This window comes from Spermophilus citellus (assembly GCF_964194105.1).
Source record: "Spermophilus citellus genome assembly, chromosome: 4".
In the NCBI taxonomy this organism is placed as follows: domain Eukaryota; kingdom Metazoa; phylum Chordata; class Mammalia; order Rodentia; family Sciuridae; genus Spermophilus; species Spermophilus citellus.
Genome location: NC_138185.1, coordinates 138,991,367 through 139,011,577, shown reverse-complemented (window position 1 = coordinate 139,011,577; position 20,211 = coordinate 138,991,367). Strand labels below are relative to the sequence as shown.

General features: G+C 37.9%; 1 protein-coding gene across 1 annotated transcript in view; it reads right to left on the bottom strand.

Annotated features, from left to right (window-relative positions):
* GPR176 (G protein-coupled receptor 176) overlaps nt 1-20,211 on the bottom strand; it is a 129,297-nt gene that overhangs the window by 6,275 nt on the left and 102,811 nt on the right. The window contains exon 2 of the mRNA XM_081293267.1: nt 71-323. Within this exon, the coding sequence (XP_081149393.1) occupies nt 71-323 (253 nt within the window). The remainder of the gene's footprint in view (nt 1-70; nt 324-20,211) is intronic.

The following is a 20,211-nucleotide window of genomic DNA, read 5'->3' as shown; positions in this document are numbered from 1 at the left end:
TTGGTTCATGATGCTCAGTTTTCAATATACTTTTTGAATAAAGGCTGAGCCCCTAGCAACCTGAACTTACCTGTCCAAAGCAATGGCAGGGAAGCTGAGGATAGTCACTGAGCAGAACACTTTGTGCAAAAACTTGACGACCTTGCAGAAGAGCATGGTGTAGATCCACCAGCAACAGTGAGGACTGGTGCTGAGGACGATATCAAAGGGCACGCAGAACAGGCTGGCACAGATCCCCGAGCAGGCCAGGTTTTTAATGAACCTGTTGGTGACAGATTTGAACACGGTTGTGCGGCAAGTTGACCATAACACCATGAAGTTTCCTGGCCAGATATGCAAAAATAAAAATAAAAATAAAAAACAAATTAAGAATTTAAATAAAAATTAAAAATAAAAAACAAGAAAAGGAAAGAAAGAAAATATAGGTTAAAAAGAATTTTTAAAACACCTTTCAGATTTGACTTCAAAGGATTTCATTTAAACACTCACATATTGTCAATTTATGTAAAATTAGATTGCACACACATCATAAAGTGTAGGTGACATTTTGGTGGTAAGTTTTGTTATTTAATTTTAGGTAAAATGGAATTATGATGATGATGAGTTAGTATCACTGGCATATAAACCATTAGCTGGGTATTACTTAATCTCAGGTAGTCTACTGTTATCAAGTTTGCTAATGACTTCCAAGTTGCCAACTGCAATACAAGTACACTGTAGGTCACACATGTAATTTAAATTTTTCTCATAGATACCTTTTTTGTTTGTTTGTTTCATAGTTGTAGGGGGACACAATATCTCCATTTTGCTTTTTTTTAATTTTAAAAAATTTTTTTCAGGTGTTGTTAGACCTTATTTATTTATACATGGTGCTGAGAATCAAACCCAGTGCCTCACACATGTCAGGCAAGTGTGCTACCACTGAGCCACAGCCCCAGCCCTCCATTTCACTTTTATGTGGTGCTAAGGTTCAAACCCAGCACCTCCCATGTACTAGGCGAGCACTCTACCACTGAGCCACAACTCCAGCCCATCATAGATACCTTTTTATAAAGTAAAAAGAAGCAAGTGAAATTTTAATAATAAATTTAACCCAATAAATCCCAAATATTATCATTCCACATGTAATCATTACTTTAAAATACTAATGAACTATTTTCCATTCTTGTTTTTGTACCATTTTCAAAATCCTGTGTGCATTTTATTTTACACCAACAACACATCTCAATTTGAACTAGTTACATGTGCTGAATGGCCACATGCAGCTAGTGACTACCATACTAAATAGTGATACTCCAGACTTTTCAGCTGTAGTGACACAGTCAGCCCTCTCTCTTTGAGCATTCTCCTCTATGGTTTCCAGAGAACTACTATCTCCTTGCTTTCCTCCTACCTTCTCACCTCTGCCAGCCCCTGACCTATCCAGGTCTTCTTTTCTCAGGCCATCCTCTATTCTTTCTACAGCCCCTTCCTAGGTTATACTCAATTCCTATGGTTTTTCCATTAAAATGCTGATGACTTCCAAATTCATGTCCCTAAGAAGGCATCTCCCAACTCTAAACGGCTATTTCCAACTAAGTTTCTGATCCCATAATCCTCTTCAGTCTATTACATCTTTCCATGGTCCTCAAGGCCTACATGATCTGGTGTCTGCCTCCCTCATCTCACACCATCTTCTGGATTGCTGGGCACCAGCTATTCTGTCCTTTTTCTGCTCTCAAAACACATCAAGCCTTTTCCTATCTCAGTGTCTTTACCCAAGTTTTTTATACTGCCTAGCGTGTACCTTATATGTCTGGATCCTTTTAATCCAGGTAGTAATTTAAATGCTGCCACCTACAAAAGGCTTTCTCTCACCCTCTTTTTATTTTTATTTTAAATACTGCTCCTCCTTTCATTATCTTCTAATATAGTACCCTATTTTATCCTTTGCAATTCTTATAATTATTGGTTATTTATTTTCTCTCCATTTCATGAGAACAAAAACCATGTCAATCTTGTTCACTGTTATAAGTCCACACCTGGCTCAGTATCTGGCACAGAGCAGGCATCTGATAAATATTTGTTGAATAAATGAATTTGTAAAAATAAGTGGACAAACAGTAACCAAAAGTCCCTGCAGGAGGACAACCCCTTTTGTAATTTGTGTGTCCATCAGTAGGTAGTCTCCACATGTCCCTCTATATCAGAATGACTAAACCAGTATCAGAATAGGTATGGGAATGGACACCCAAGTTGTGAAAGTGTCCCAGTATAATGACCCAGAGAAAAAGTTTCACAAATGCCACTTCCAGCCACCTTACAGCTCACCCTGAATCTCCAAGGGCCCCAGTCTTCAGATATGTAGTACAGCCTTCTCTACTTTTGCCTGGGGAGAGAGCAGGACCATCAGGTCAATCAGTCACGCCCTAAGGACACCGCTACCTCCTGTGCCCATGTTCACAGAATGGCTTCTAATGAACTGAGCTGACAGCCACAGCATGCTTTGAAGGAGAGTGATGGTTCCGGGCAGGGACAGCAAGAGTTCAGGCCTACAGACAAGGTCACGGCAAGGAGCTGCCTCATTACCTCAGATGTAGACAGAACTTACTGTCAACAGTTTCTCTTCAAACACAATATCCTACAGCTGCCCATTATCCCACAAGCAAAGTAGGAAAACCAGCCACTGAATGTAGGTATGTAGGCCAGCTGCCTCTAGGAAAATCTCTACTGAACTCTATATTAGTATGGTGACTTGTAAGATGAACTCAGCCGTTTGTATACACACACACACACACACACACACACACGCACACACACATTTATTCAGTTGTTTTTACTAGTACCACCAGACAACAAATGATGTATTTTTTTGGGGGGTTTTTTTTACATCAATTAAAATAACTTTATTCTCTTACATTTATGAAGATAGTACTGTTGCTTAATTTCAGATGGATTTGTCTGAGGGCATGATAAACCTATATAAAGCATATTCATTCATTTTGTTTTTGTATCAGGGATTGAATCCAGGGGCACTTAGCACTGAGTCACATCCCCAGCCCTTTTTAAAATTTTTTTATTTTGAGGCAGGGTCTTCTCAGTTGCTCAAATCCTCACTAAGTTGCTGAGGCTGGCTTCGAACTTGCAATTCTCCTGCTTTAGCCTCCTGAGCCAGTGGGATTTAAGGTGTACCTGGCAAGCATCCTCATTCTTTTTTTTAATTTTTTTTTATTGATTATTTAAAGCATTACATAGCTCATGATATATCATCTTTCATACATTTGACTCAAATTGTGTTTTGAACACCCATTTTCACCCCAAATACAGATTGCAGAATCACATCTGTTACATATTCACATTTTTACATAATGCCATATTAGTGACTGTTGTATTCTGCTACCTTTCCCATTGAAACTCAATTGATTAAGGATTTTTTTTTTTTTTGCCTGTCATTCCTCCACAAAAGCACAGATTAGAGTCTGACTGAAGCATCTTTTCTCACTTCAGTTTTACAGACAAGACTTAAAGTATGGTAGCTACCTATTAATAAAATAGACAACTTGAAGAAATTGTCTGTGGAAGGAGCATGCGTGCCGGGTTCTTCAGCTTCCACAATTGGGGGTGTCTCCAGTCCACTGTTCAAGTAAGCTATTTTCTTGTTAAAGTAAAACACTTAGGGCTGGGGATGTGGCTCTAGCGGTAGCGCGCTCGCCTCGCATGCGTGCGGCCCGGGTTCGATCCTCAGCACCACATACCAACAAAGATGTTGTGTCTGCCGAGAATTAAAAAATAAATAAATAAATATTAAAAAAAAAATTCTCTCTCTCTCTCTCTCACTCTCTCTCCTCTCTCACTCTCTCTTAAAAAAAAAAGTCAAACACTTAGGATTTTTTCTCTCATAACTGTTAATATTTGTTAATAACTATTAATATGTTCACTTTCAACCTAACCTACCCAACACATGGTAGGATATGTTGAATATAACATCTCAAATAACAGAACAAGCAGAAAAATTCATTGCAAAGGGCAGGCTGTGGGCCTCAGGTCTCTTATCTTTTGAAACCTACCTTAAATTAATTTCCATCATTATCCTCATATTCCACATTCCCTTCCATTTCTTTCCTTCCTTATTAAGTCAGGCATGCTTTTTTATTGCTTTTTTTTCTAAATCACACTTTATTTGTTATAATAATAATTTGAGGTCAAAATATTCCAGCTGTGGGATAGGGTGCCTGATATACTATCATAGGAATCATACAGACAATAAAATGAACATTTTATAAACATATCCACACTTGTGAATGAGGAAATTTGTTTTCTCACCTTTTTTTTTTTTTTTTAAGAAAGGCAGATAGACACATGCAGCACCACATTTGGATATGTCTAGAGTCTTGGAGGTGTGACTACCCTACCTATGTTCTCCTGCAAATGGACCTTGAAGGCTTGTTTAGAGGTTCCAGCAGGGAAGCACAACTACTCATATGCCCTTGACTAAAGAATGGTCCTCCTCCATGGGGGAAGATAGTCCTCCCCTGAGCACTCATGGAGTGAGAGAGGAAAGGGATACCTTCCTAGCCACCAGATGGATTAAATCAACTCTGAAGATCAGAGCAGTGATAGAGGTCAAAGTCAGATTGCCCTCACACTCAGAAAACCTGTTTTCAGTATATTGCTGGAAAAGTTTGAGAGTGCTATAGTCACATTTTATCTCCACCTACATAAGACTCTAGGCGACACCTAGACCTAACCTGTTTTGTTATTAAGAACATGAACTAAAGAACACTATGTTCTTTCCATTTTCTAAACCATCACTCTCTCTCATTTAAAACTGACTTGCTTGGCTCTAAGAACCTGAATTGGATCAAAGTTATCAGGAGAGAACTGCCTACATCCAATTTCTGATTGGCCACACACATGATTAACTACAACTGACTGATAATGAAGAACTACCCATTTTTTTTTCCCAGCTAAATTTAGCTGTCCATTTGAAATGATCTATTGGTTTTACATCTTTGAGAGCAAAACTCTCGGTGTGTTAAAGAGACTAATTTAAAAAATGAAAAAAAGATATTTCAAAAAAGCCATAGGAAACAGTGTCTTTGAAAATCCTTCTGGGAAAATAGGTACATTACCCTTTTTCAACTACTCTCTTCCCCCAGAGACTTAAAGCAGTAAAAAGATACATGGTCATGCTTTTACAGAGAGATAGTAGATCGCCCAGAACATTCTAAAAACTGAAACTTGAAAAAAAGCAAGTGCTCACAAGAGTCAACATTTTGTCAAAAGGAAAAGTCAGAAATACTCTGTAAATGGTAATAGTATAAAACCCTGAAAAAAGAAAAGAAAATGAAACAGACTGTGGCCAAGAAAGAAGCCAAAGTGAACAGACAAAGGTTAGAAGAATTTCAAAGGAATTTTCACCCTCAGCAAGAGGAGGGTATAAGCAAGTTAAGTAATACTAACACTGTAATAGGAGAAACAACAGACAACCACTTTGAGCAGAATGGATTTCTAAATGTCTTCTTGCCTTCTATGTTCACTTGAAAGGTGGCCAAAAGCAAAGTCTCTAGGGTTAAAAGAATTATGTGAAGGGGAATAAGAAAATACTTTTAATCAATCTGCCAGATAACAAGAGTGACTCCTAGCCTGTCTACATCTTCATATTTCAAGTGTCTTTCTCTATAGATGGCACTTGCTTTTTTACCTGATCTGAGAGTCTTTTTTAACTTTATACTTAGACCCTTTACATTTAATGTAAATTGTGGTGATTGGACTAACATCTACCATCTTGTTAGTTGTCTCCTATTTGCCCCATCTGTTCTTTATTCCTATTTTCTTCTTTATCTTCCTGATTTTGGATTTTCTTTTTCATAATTCCATCTTATCTCCATTTTTACTTTTGTTCTTCTGTGTGTAATGTATCCTTTTTTTCTCACTATCTGCAAAATTTTTTCTTTATCTTTGGTTTTTGGAAGTTTGAATATGATCTGTGTGTGCACATTCTGTCCAGGATATTGTGATTTTCTTGAATTATGGTTTATGTCTTTTATTATATTTGGAAAATTCCTGGCCAATCAATATCTCTTCAAGTATTTCTTCTGCCCCTGCTTTCTCTGTCTTCTTCCAGATTCGGATTACATATGATATATATGATACGTAGAATAATGTCACCCACCAATAGACCTGTCCATGTATAACCCCTGGAAGCTGTGAATATGTTAGGTTATTTGACAGAGAGGAATTTGGATGCCTAATTAAGGATTTCAGCTGACTATAAGATGGGGAAATTATCCTCATTATCATCATTATTTTAAATTCTCTGGCTGATAGTTTTAATATCTGTGTCACATCAGAGACTGGAGGAAGCTTTGTCTTTTGACAGTAAGGATGTGTTTGTGTGTGTGTGTGTGTGTGTGTGTGTGTGTGTGTGTGTAATAATTTTAGGCTGAAAACCAGATATTTGAGTGTGTATATATATGAGTGCATAGTGTGTATGTGTGTGTATAAATATATATATAAATATGTGTGTATATAAATATATATATAAATATGTGTGTATATAAATATATATATAAATATGTGTGTATGTGTGTGTGTGTGTGTGTATATATATATATATACATACATATTTTTTTTCCCCCTGTGCTGGGGATCAAACTCAAACTTCATGCATGCTAGGCTGAACTATACCCCCCAACCCAAAGCCAGATATCATCTTTAGGACAGTAGAGATTGGTAAATAATTTTTACAAAACACATGGTCACACAGGTGTGCATACACACACACATACTCACACAGTGATGCTTAGGTTAGAATCAAGACCCAGATCTCTAACCACAAGTAGTAGCCCTCATTTACTAGTCCTAGTAAATATACAGATGATTTTACATTAGGTGAGAAAAAGGACACCAATGATAATTTTTTAATGTGGGAGGAGCAGAGGATACAGGGAAAAAGGAGGATGGGACACTGAGATATACCTCACTGATATACAAATACCTCCTGGTGTCAGGAAGACATCTCTATCACTATATTATGCAGAATAGCTATAACTTTGTGACTATTCAGATCACTGGGAGCTTTTAAAATGCAGATCTCAGACCTGAGCCCTGTTGACTCAGAACATTGGAGGGCCTGGGCATCATTTTATATATATATATTTTAATTAATTAATTTATTTTTTGGTACCAGGGATTGAACTCAGGGGCACTCGACCACTGAGCCACATCCCCAGCCCCATTTTATATTTTATTTAGAGACAGGGTCTCAGTGAGTTGCTTAGCACCTCCTTTTTTTTGGTGAGGCTAGCTTTGAACTCCTGATCCTCCTGTCTCAGCCTGCTGAGCTGCTGAGATTACAGGCTTTTTATGTGCTCAGCAGGAACATCAGACAGTCACTAGAGTGAACCAGCACAATCACTCAGGGCAGCCTGCTCCATGCTGAGCACCTCTTGCAGGGAACCACACTCACGCATTTTCTCAGACATAAAGAGGATCTCCTTCTGATATTAAAGGCAAAAGAATCACACATGTCACAGTGAGTTCTAATTACAAGTCTCCACGGAGTCCCAAGGAAGTCACCTGGTCAAGGATGAGTGTGAAGTGTGAGCATTGTATGGCCAGTGGTCCAGCTGGGCGCCAGGTACAGAGAAACCTTTTTCCTCCAGAGGAGAAACACAAGAAGGATCACATCTTTTGACCAATTTTTCAATTATCAGTGCTCATTGATACTTTGAATCTCCCCCAGCTGATCACTCTCAATGGCCAAACAGAAAGGATGGAAAGATTTTAACTAGGGGCTGGGGATGTGGCTCAAGCGGTAGCGCGCTCGCCTGGCATGCGTGCGGCTCGGATTCGATCCTCAGCACCACATACCAACAAAGATGTTGTGTCCGCCGAGAACTAAAAAATAAATATTAAAAATTCTCTCTCTCTCTCTCTCTCTCTTTAAAAAAAAGAAAAAAAAGAAAGATTTTAACTAACTTTAATCCAGTTATTTCCATTTTTTTAAAATGAGCTGATGCAGTTATCACAAAGTACATTGGGACCCATGTACTTTGTTTTAGAAAGAAGAGGGAAGACTGAAAAATATACTTGTTTACTAAAAGCTGCACAAGGAAGGAGAAGGTAGGCTGGAACAAAAAAAGAATGAGGCCCAAGAGTCTTACTCTCCAGGCTACTGTTTTGGTTACAGTGTAATATGGACTGAACTGTGGCCATCACAACTGCTTCAATTACTTGGAGTTTAGAAAGATCTTCTTGGTTTTTGTTTCAGGTTTGCTTTTTGTTTCCCAAGTGAAATATCTTATTTTTTATGATTATTAAGGCAACATGTAGTTAATTTTAATAATTCAAACAATATATAAAAGTATAAAAGAAAAGCTGAGAATTACCCAGTAATGGCAAACTATAAACTTTAAATATTTATCCTTCCAAACTTCTTTTTTTATATATAGATTTTTATATGTGCCAGTGGGACCAAACAATGCACACGTTTTTGTTTGTTTGTTTGTTTGTTTGTTTTGTTTTGTTTTTATTTATTTTTTGGTACTGGGAATTGAACCCAGAGGTGCTTTTCCACTAAGCCACATTCCCAGTCCTTTTTACATTTCATTTTGAGACAGGGTCTTTCTAAGTTGCTTAGGGTCTTGCTACATTGCTGAGACTGGCCTTGAACTTGTGACCCTCCTATTTCAGCCTCCAGAGTCACTGGGATTTCAGGCATGCACCACCAAGTCCAGCTGCATGGTGCTTTTTAAACTAGATCTTCTCACCAAATCAACTATATTTATGTGTGAATAAATAAAAACAGATCTATAACACCACTTTAACAGCTACATAAAAGCAGCAGTGCTTTTATAATCATACACTAATTAATTTGATCTACTGCAGCATGGGTGGGTTTGTTTAAGCTGTTTCCAATATTCCATTATTATACAATGCAGAACTGAACTGAACTAAATATTTACAGAGGAGAAATTCCTAGAAGCAGAATTTCTGGGACCAATGTCTTGCATATTTTTTAATATATATTACTCTCGCCCACGTTCCGTGTGGGCAGTGGAATTTGGATTTCCGAAGCAGGCTGGCTGAGAAATAAAAACTAAGAAAGAGAAAACAGCGAAGAGACCACAGGACACAGGAAGTAATTTTAGAAAGCAGATGTAGGCTGGCTCTCGGATCTTCCAGACTGGAAAGAGTGTGAAAGCCCACGCTTGCTTTATTTATATGGGGGAAACATCAAAGGCTTTCCATGAGATATTCTTTGACAAATAAGGTAGGGGGTGGACTGTCTAGTTCCCAATGGGTTACGTCCAGCTTAGGAGCTACGAGAGCTGTCCCACTAGTAGAACAAGGGCAGAGATCTCAGGCCTTGGGCAGTCTACACACAGGAATGCCTTAGTTTCCCAAGGGGAGACCTAAGTCCCCCATGGCTCAGGACCAAGTAAAAGACCACTCAAGTAGCTTTATTGTGGGGTCCCACACATTACCAAATGATAATATGAAAAGTTGTTTTCTCAGTACGCTCACTAACTGTTCTACAGTTTTACCAAAAATTGTGCAGCTTTGCACGCTTCCTTGATTCTAGGATTTATCATTTTCCTTGTGTCTGAAATTTACATCCATTGCCTCTTTTAATTTTGCCCTACTCTCTTTCTTTATACTCTAATCTATTACTAAGCACACATTAGAGAGCTCATTCTATTAGTTATATCTCATTCATGTTTTCCATCAGTTTATACTCTTCTGCAAACTGGTGATAATTCTCAGCCCTACAAGCTATGAGTTCATAATTGAACATTAAAGACCCTTTGAGGAAAAGCCATAAGGGAGATCCAGCAGACCCCCCAAATAGCAAAATTAACATTTCTAGAACTAGATATAGTAGAATAATCAGAAAGAAACAAGATATTTAAAAATTACTGAATTATAGAAAAAATAAAAACTATAGTAAAATAACTGGACATAAAGAATAAAGAATAGGAGGCTGGTGTTGTAGCTCATTGGTAGAGGGCTCACCTAGCATGCATGAGGCACTAGGTTCGATCCTCGGCACCACATAAATGTAAAATGAAGATATTGTGTCCATCTAAAACTTAAGAATAAATACTTTTTTAAAAAGAATAAAGAATAGGCAGTTCAAAGTAGACGAAACCAAAATTTTTTAAAAGTATGGTTTGATTACTTCCAGGTGAATCGAGAAAATGAGAGACAGAGTAGGACTTACCAAACTCAGGGGCCAAATGGGCACTTGGGTCTGCCAAGGAAGAACCACCTAGGATTACCTCATGGAGGTTCCTTGAGTGATGCTGTTCTAGCAGAACCACAGAAGATTGTCTCATGGAGTTAGGATGGGTGCCTGAGACCATGACATTGGGACAGTTGTTGAAATCTCAAAGAGCTCTCTTTCAGACCTGTGAGACACACAGCTGTCTCCCTCTTCCCCACTGTCATCTGGATTCAGTGACTTCATTGGAGCCCTTTCTCCCCTAGCAGAGAGGGCCTGAACCACTGCAGGGTCTGTTCATTCCTAGAATATTCAGCCTTGACTTGAAGCATAAGCTAGAGGTCTCAGAACAAGGTTGCTATTTCTCCAGATGGAGTCCTGCTCCTAAAATCCATCAAGCTGCTATAAAACATTCAAAAGGCCCCACAGAAATCTTGCAGCAACACACAAACATGATATATCTTAATATAGAAAACAGCAAATTAAAAACCACAAAGGGTCAAGAAAATTGAAAAAAAATCAATGGCTTTGGCATCGGTTCATAAGAAAAAGCAAAAATCTCAAAGTAATGATGATTGCCTGATTGCACTTTAAATTCAATTAGTTAAATACTTGAAAACACCAAGAGATTATTTATATCATTATTAAAAATATTTTTAATGCTATCTGGCCAAGGATATGTTTCAAATAATAAAAGAATGATTATAATTATGCTTATTTTTTAAAGGCAAGTCTTTAAAAACATTAATCATACCCCCATCATCTTCCCAAAGGTAGCCACTAAGCCCCTTGTGTGTTTAAACTCACAAGATAAGCAATTAAGAAACTTTATCAAGATGGAAAAAAGAAACCTTATTCAATGTTTTACCACCATCATGAGAAAGCAAAAGCATCCCCAAAGACATTGCTCCATTTTATGCAGGTACAATATGAATGTGGTTTCACTGTGATGCTAAGCTTTGAAAATAATTATTTTTTTGTTTGTAAATAAGTGCATAAATAAATAAATATTTGCAGAAAATGAAAAAGTGTGAGATTAATGAGTTAAATCCATTTTGGAAAAGAGTAGAGGTACAAAAGTAACTTGATTGATTTTGTTAGGTAGTAGCTAGTAATGAGCAGTGAAATGCAGGCAAAATCACAAGAGTTCTTTAAATTACTTTAGGGTCTGCTTTAAACTACTTCCAAAGTAGATGAGAAAGCAAAGGGTGGTATTTAATTTGTAGAAAATAAACAGAAGCAAGAGAGCTAGTTGAAAATCCATCAAGAGAAAAGAATTAATGGAACTAACTCTTGACAAAGTCCACTGATGTGAAGTTGGGAATTATGGCTATAAAAAGTGTCTCCAACTGTCTAGGAAGGAAGTTTCCTTTAGTAGCACAGGTGCACTAAGGTAACTCTGACCAGCTATTGACCTCAGTGCCCACATCAACATGGGACTAACTTGTAGATAAAGCCCCCCTAAATAGGATGACCACCATGACAATTCCGGAGAGGACCAACTAAGGTCAAAATCTCCACTGTCCTATGTGAAGGAGGAGTTGAACATCTGATTGGCAAAGAGTAAAGAAGGTGGTCCCCAGTTCTTCTGGTAAACAACAAATGGTAATAAAATGTGGGAACAGCATTGTCTCCTTTGGTGTTCTCTGCTTGGAGATGGCCTACTCTCTCTCTTGAGAATGCTCTCTGCTTGAGCCTCACTTTGCTTTTACTTTACTTTCACCTATAATAAAGTTTTATTGCAAGACTTTTGGTGTCTGACTTTAAATTTTCTTTCGTTGGAACACAAGAACCCAGGTTTGGAGTTTCATTTCCCTGCTTTCCTGTGACAATTTTACCAAAAGTATTAAATAAATTCCTGTTGTCATTAAGAAAAAAATAAAACCAAACTTCTCAACATCATGTAATACCCTTATTAATATATGACCCCCCATGCTTATTACCCAAAGTTGTAACGTTACAATGGAAAATAATGATCCTGAAAATCTGTCTTAGTCCTTTTGTGCACTCTAATGGAACAAGCTGGGTAATTTATGAAGGAGAAATAATTTATAAAAAACAGATATTTATTTCTCAGTACTAGAATATGAAGTCCAAGATAAAGGAACTGATCAGTTCGGTTATTTGGTAAGGGATGCTCTTACCAAGATGGCGGCTGTTGTGCATCCTCCAGAGGTGAGGAACTCTGGGTCCTCACACAGTGGAAAGTGGAGGGACAAGCGAACCAAATACTTGACAATCTTTTTTTTTTTTAATAAGGGCCTAATCCCATTCACAATGGAGGATCTCTAGTGGTCTTATCTCTTAAATGTCGCACTTCCTAATATCATCACATGAGCCATTAAGTTTTAACACCTCAATTTTGAAGAGAACACATTCAAATGACAGCCAAATCTAAGAGTCAGTTTCAAAATTTTCTCTAACCCTTAAATTCACACCCAAACAAAACCTCAAAGGGAGCTCCCTTTCATAAGAAAGAGTGAGTAGGATAGGACAGAACAAAGGGAAGGACGGGAAAACACAAGACAGAAATAAACAACTCCTCAGTGTAGAGGAGGCAAATGGTACCTGGAGGGTTCAGAAAGGGCACTCACTGTTCAGCTGCATGTACCTGGGAGCAGAGGTGGCACCAACACTGAGCAGCTGTTTCAAAGTTCATACTTCTGAAGGGAAGCTTAAAGAATTCTAAAATGGACTGTCTTATTTTGATTTTTAAAAAACATTTTTCTCTTTACTATATGTAGATAAATTTCAAGCTACTCAGAGAGCCAGAACTGACCAGGTGATAAGTAATTTTTTTCTTTATTTGCTGTTGGTAGCAGAATAATTGTAGAATCATGGTCATCAACAAGAATATGAAGAAAAAACAGCCGGTATTCAGAGGGCTGTGTCTGGTAGTTTTCAGTACAATTTTCTCTTCTTCTCTGTCTAAAAATCTGGGCCTTTTCCCTCACTAATGAAGTGTCAATTTGCTATAACTTGTGTTTAAACTATCTTGTATTTGCCCAATTCTGTTTAAGCCCATCACTATTATCATAAGAACATTATGTTATTTTAGTTACAATTAATTTGATTCCAAAGCTTTTTCTTAAATGGTACAGGAAGATCAAATTAAGTAGGAATTGAATTAACAGGCGATAGCTATGTTGTACGTTTATTAAAATTCATGGTGAATTTTAAATAACTACTTTGAGTGAAAAGCATCTTAGGAGATATGCATCTCCAATCTAACCTTGGATAGTTTCTCCTCAGAATATTGGTTCCCAATGAATAATTCAAACAAAATATTAACAGGATTCATTTCTATAAAACATAAGAACATGAAGAGACTCCAAAAAAGCCTTGCCTGTTCAGCTCCTATGAGTCCACAACAAATGTACAACCAAAGCACACATTTTAGCCATAGCAGTATCCAAAAGGTAAGGCAAACTGTATAGTACGATCAAGACAAAAAGATTGAAGTGACCACAGCCAAGCCTGCCCCATCCCTAAGGCTCTCTCATGAAAGTCACAAAGCCTATGAAATCAGTCCCTGGAAATACAAAAGATGCACAAGGCAAGAAAAAAGACATATTGGAGTCTGAGGTTGATTTTATTCTCCTTTCTTCAATGGCCTAAATTTTTTCCATAAAAATCAACTAGAAAGTTTTCATTGCTTCATAAAATACCTTGCTCTCTGATTTCTCATAGTAAGTCTATCAACCTCCCTGAAAAACATATCATTCCCTGAAAAGCTGTAGCAAGAATCTTGGGATCACTGACCCTACCTATCTGTGATAACACTGATAATCCTGAATAACCACAGGTGCCATTTCCTCTGTATTAGGTGCTGTGTCATGAATAAGGTTTGTCCCAACCAGAAACTATGTTGATGTGAGGGTTGATTTCCCAGGTAACAGGATTGAAGGATGCTGGGTAATTAAAGGGGATTTAATGCTTTTCTCCTGGGAGAGTTCTTGCTCAGGAAACTGGATTGGTTTTCTTTAGATGTGTTGTTATGAAGTGAGCCTGGCACCACCCCACTCTCTTGCCCACCTACTTATCTTCCAACACACCTACTTCCCCTTCCACTTCCTGTCCTGAGTTGAAGCCACACAAGTTCCTTACCAGAAACCTTCCCAATGCCCTTGAATCTACATTCCCTACAACTATCAGCTAAATAAACCTTGTCAGAGCAACAGAAAGCAGATTAAGACAATAGTGTATGGAGAAAGCTTCCAGAGATAAGAAGTCTAACTTTTTCCATCATTAGGCATGCTTCACTTGGATCAAAATCCAAACAAGTCATACTTGATTGAGTGGATGTGAAATAGCTCACTATCCTAAATATCTATTACACAGGTCATCTCACTGAGAGGTCCTTGCTGATGTTAAAGTGCTCCTGCAATCTCTGAAGGTAGGTCCATATTTCTGTACCATTCATATCACAATAGCCTAGAGGGGTTCTCTCTCCCCTGACATATTGTAAGACTAAGGTTAAGAAGCCTGAAAAGAAACGTATCTGAAAATTCTGACAACCCTCATCAGCATCATATAATTTTTTAATCTAGGATTTGTTTTGTAAAGACCTAAATTAATTAAAACTTGAAATTTAATCTGACTTTGTCAGAACTATTTTCTGTATTCTCAGTTTGATAGATATACCTATTGATATAACTGCCTTCAATCAACAAGCGGAATGTTTACTATCTCCTCATAGCCAACACAGTGTCAGAACAGCTTGAGAGAGACGAATTCAACAATGATACATCAAGTTATACTATAATTAGCGTAGTGAACGTACATGGAATACTCATATACCCCAATTTCTTACTCCCTCTGTTCTAGTAACTATAATTAAGCAGTCTGAAAAGGAAATTATGCTGGAGATATTTGTAAGGACCTCAAGGGTAAGATAATTAGAGAACTAAGAAAGGAAAGTGAGCCCAATCATACTTCAGTCCACTGGGACCCAGCAAGGCTAATGTGAGCAGGAGGAATAAGATTTTGGAAATGGGTGCCTCTTACTCTTTACAATCTGGCACAATCTAGCAATGATATTAATTAAAAGTTAAAAACTCCATCCTTTTTCTCTGAGTTTGGGAGGGAAGCAGGAGAAATAGGGAAGATTGGAGGGCAAGGAGCTAGGAATGGCATTGCAATTCTAACAGTTCGAGCCACTCTCCCACTCACTGCTCTCTGGAGTTAACATTTTCCTAGACCATAACTCCCTTGTGTCCTTTGCCGTGTTCTCCCAGCCCTACAAGGAAGGAGAAGGCCAGCAGGAGAGAGGTGTTTGTAGAATGAGGAGCTAGAGAGCCAGAGCAGCAGATGGAGCAAGAGCTGGAGGTAGTGAGATCCAGGACAGGGCTAGAGACAGATGGCCAAGGCAGGGAAAGCTCCGGAAGGAAGTGATGGTCTGAAGGTCAGAGCAAGGTCAAGGGCACTAAAAATATGAGCTACAACACTCAGACCAGGAAGGCTCACTGACAAAATAAAAGAATGGAAAAAGTGCTCAGACAGTATACTAAGAGCCACTGGTAACATGGAAGGAACTTGATAATTAAGACACTTAAGTTTACACACAGAACTTGGATTTGGCTCCTCTTGAGACAAGAACTAAACTAACAAGATGCATTTAAAAGATTTGCAAACTGGGGCTGGGGTTATGGCTCAGCAGTAGAGTGCTCGCCTCAAATGTGTGAGGCCCTGGGTTCAATCCTCAGCACCACATAAAAATAAATAAATAAAATAAAATATTGTGTCCATCTACAATTAAAAAGTTAAAAAAAAAAAAAAGCCTTGCAAAGGTATGTGGTCTTAGAAGCTCTTGTCCATAATGAAATGCTTGTGGATGGGCAGGAACGAGACCTGCTGAAAAGTAAATCCTAACACTTCTTTCTCTCTTTTCCTTTTCTGCCCCCCTTCAAGAAATAACAGGATGGTCTGGGCACGGTTGCGCACTCCTGTAATCCCAGTGGCTCAAGAGGCTAAGGCAGGAGGATCACAAGTTCAAAGCCAGCACCTCAGCAAAAGCGAGGTGCTAAGCAACTCAGTGAGACCCTGTCTCAAAAAAACGAAAGAAAGAAAGAAAGAAAGAAAGAAAGAAAGAAAGAAAGAAAGAAAGAAAGAAAGAAAGAAAGAAAGAACAGGATAAAAAGAGAGGAAGAGAAAAGGGAAAAAAATTGAGAGCAAAACAATAGGGAGAATTATGTCAGTTCCATTTATCTCCCATGGTAAGCATTTCCCAGTGACTATTTAAGACAATTGAGATTTTCTATGTCTGAATCTTCATTACTCACATTGTTGAAAACTGGACAAAAGATTTCCTGCTTTGTATGATTTTCCAAGAATCCAGGACTCACAATGATGGTGACATAGATAAACAGAGAATTCACTTAATATTTTAGCATTTCATGAACAATCAGCTTCCAACTCCTGAATTTTTCCTCTAATATTAGTTGATTTGAACAATGATCAGTTATTTACAGTGTAATTTTCCTGCTGGTCCAAAATAAAACCAGCATGAAATACTATCAGCCTGTTTAGAGCACAGAGATCAATGAGGAGATATGACCTCTTATTTTCCTATTATAAAACAAAAGACAGAATTTTTTCCTATCCTGTGAGATATTGATTTTCTACTTTGTGGGTTTGTAAAATACTGGCTTTCACAGTATAATCAATGTCACCAATTCAATGTGGATGAAGCAAATAAAATAAAATATAAAATCTGTTTGCTTTCATTAAGCTACAGATCCCATTAGTCTCTTTGACATTATTATTCTTATAAAGGTTTAAATATGCAAATACCGTGAATGAGAATAAATCATTCATTAATTATTATTAGCCAACAAATTTTGTTATTATTCCAAGTAAGGAAATAAAAGTGAACACATATTCAAAGATTGTGACATGCTACAACTTTTTAAATTGTTATTTTTTCAGTAAAGAACTCTCTGAAATTCTTTCATGGGAATAAGAAAGATATTTACAACACTAAAAAGATTTTCTAGATTTATATAGATGGAAGAGACCTGGAAGAGTCATCTATACTTCCCTTGTCTCCAGATAAAACTAGGCAAGTCTTTGTAGAAAGAGAAGATAATTTTACTAATTGTTAAGACTTTAAGGAAAAACACTATAAGGGCCCTGAAAGGTAATCTGTCTCTAAGATAGTCAGAGATCCCCTCTTCTTGGCTTTCATGTCCCTGAGGGGGGCCTCTCCCACATGGATTAGAGCCAATTTGTGTAAATAGGACATGACAGAAATGACTGTGGGGCTTCCAAGGCCAGATCACAGAAGACACATCGCTTCTGTTTTAACCTCTTTTGAATCACTTGCTCTGGAGAAAGTCAGTTGATATGTTTTTAGGAAACCCAAGAAGACCTAGGAAGAGGCACGTGCATTGAGGAACTGAGGTCTCCTGCCAACCGCCAGGAGAGTGAGCCAACCTGGAAGTGAATCTTCTAGCTCCACTCAAGCCTTCTTCACATAACTGCATCTCTGGCCAACACCTTGACTGAAACCTTGTGAAAGACCTTGAGCCAGAGATACCCTGCCATTCTGTTCCCAAATTCCTGATCTACAGAAACTGGGAGAGAGAATAAATGTTTGCTGCTTTAGGCTGCTATGTGGTGAGACCTGCCTCTTAGATGCATTGCATAGGTTCTGTCTTACTTCTCTCATCTACAGAATGAGAAAGATAAAAATTCATCTTGCATTAACTGAAGTGATGCTTAGAATGCCAAACACTTTCTACTCCATGGCAAGGGTTAATATTAGGTAATGTTAACTGTAATATTATGTAAGTATAATTATTCGTAAACTTTCTTTTACTGATGATCACGCAAGTACACATTAGTGAGACTCGTTTCTAGAAATCCTGAAAAGCATCATAGTACTCAGTAAGCAATCACAAAAGAATGCTTCTTCAGAGGGTTAAGATTTTACTTACCTTTCTTTAAGAAAGAAAAAAGCAAAAGTCCTTTAAACTTTTCTCCTGCATGCAGCTCCATTATTGGGGTACCAGGGATTGAACTCTGGGGCACTCAACCACTGAACCACATCCCCAGCCCTATTTTGTATTTTTTATTTAGAGACAGGGTATCACTGAGTTGCCTAGTACCTCGCTTTTGCTGAGGCTGGCTTTGAATTTGTGATCCTCCTGTCTCAGCCTCCTGAGCTGCTGGGATTACAGGCGAGTGCTACCAAGCCCAGATCCACTAACTTTTGAGAGCAAATCTCCTATTTGCTCTGACTTTCTTAGGTGTATAATAAACACCAAAAACCCAAACAACTAATAGTCCTTAAAGTAAGTTTATCAGCTTGACTTCTTTCCATCAGCAATAAAATTAATGAAATCAGAAAATGCAGCTATTCAACTGGCAAAATGTAATTTTCCCTGATAAGTGGCTGTTTGGAAAAGTACAAAAACCATAGTCCAGGCACATAGTCCAGACACATAGATCATCTACACCAGGAACTGGGCCTATGGGTGGCAGCGAGGGCCTGGATGTAACAGCATCTACCTTTACTTTATTGGATGACCTGAACCAGATCAATAAAGGCCTTGGCTCTGTTCCCAGCTAGACATTAGAAACACACCAAGAGTGTACTCCTCTGGTTTTCTCCTACTACTTTGGTCACTTCTCAGTATCTTCTAGTGACTTCTCTCCTTTCATCAGGGCTCAGTCTTGGCCCTTATGCAATTCTCTTCCCCAGCACTATTTCAGGTGAAATTTTAATGGCTCTGATGTGTATTACCCACCTCACCTCTTACCTGAGCCATAGACTCAAATATCCATACAGCAACAAGATAGCTCCCCTGACACCTCCATTTTGAACCCTCTCAAGCATCTCAAACACATGATGTCCAAACTAAACCTCTGGTCTTCTTTCCCAAATCTCCTCCTCTTCCAGTATTGTCCATCTCAGAAAGTGGCACCTCCATCCCCCTGGTTGCTCATGTTACCAAACTCAGTAATCATCCTTGACATCTTCTTATCTTTCAATTCCACAAATCCAACATTTAATCCTGTCAGCTGGACCCATAAAATACATTTGTAATGCTATCTGCTTCTCTTGGTCACCAAACCTACACTCTGGCCTGTTCCCTTCACCTCAACTGCTACAATGGCTTCCTGGCTTGATCCCTAATCACCACTTCTCTCCTACCCAACATTCTCCACACAGCCAACTGACCTTTTGAAAAGCAACTCGGAACACCACTCACCTTCTCAAAACTTCTGTTGCTTTCCTATTCCCTCATGTAGTAATAAAATCCATAAGTCTAGCTTTCTGGACTGCTGGACTTTGTGAGAATTAGAAAAGTCACACTTTCACCGCCATCTCTTAACTGAAATAGAACAAAAGTCTATGACTTTCTATGAATGGCACCCCTTGGACAAGGGGGTGTGGTAGCCCCTCTGGGCCTTCCCTCAAATACCCCAAACTTTAAAACTCTGCATTCCTTCCCAGAGGTAGCTATGCTTTTTCACAATAAAAACAATTCTAGTTTCTTTCTGAAGTTTTTTTTTTAGAATTCATATATGTTCACTGTTGTAAATTCAAATAGTTCAAAAAAGTATAAGAAGGAAGAAAAAAATCTCTTAAAATCCCACCACTTAAGAGAAGTATAATAAATATTCAGGTGTTGTCTTTTCACACTTCTCTTTATTCATGAATACAAATATAAAAATAATTTCATGTAAATGACATTTTTTGCATATGCTATTCTTCATTGTAGACACTCTTCTCTTAAATAACTAATAGGAACTCTTTCTGTAGTCTTTTTAGCTAATCATATATAAACATATATTGTATTTACAGACATATATATAGTTCTACTGTCATTGTTTGTTTTGTAAAAATAGAATTACATTTTACATATTTGCAATACATCGTGGGGAAATCTCCCTGTTCTGTATTGTAAATAGAACACAATTTATCCTAAAAATGGACATTTACTTTGTTTATGAATTTATTTACTATTTAAACAATACTGTAATAAATATCACATGTA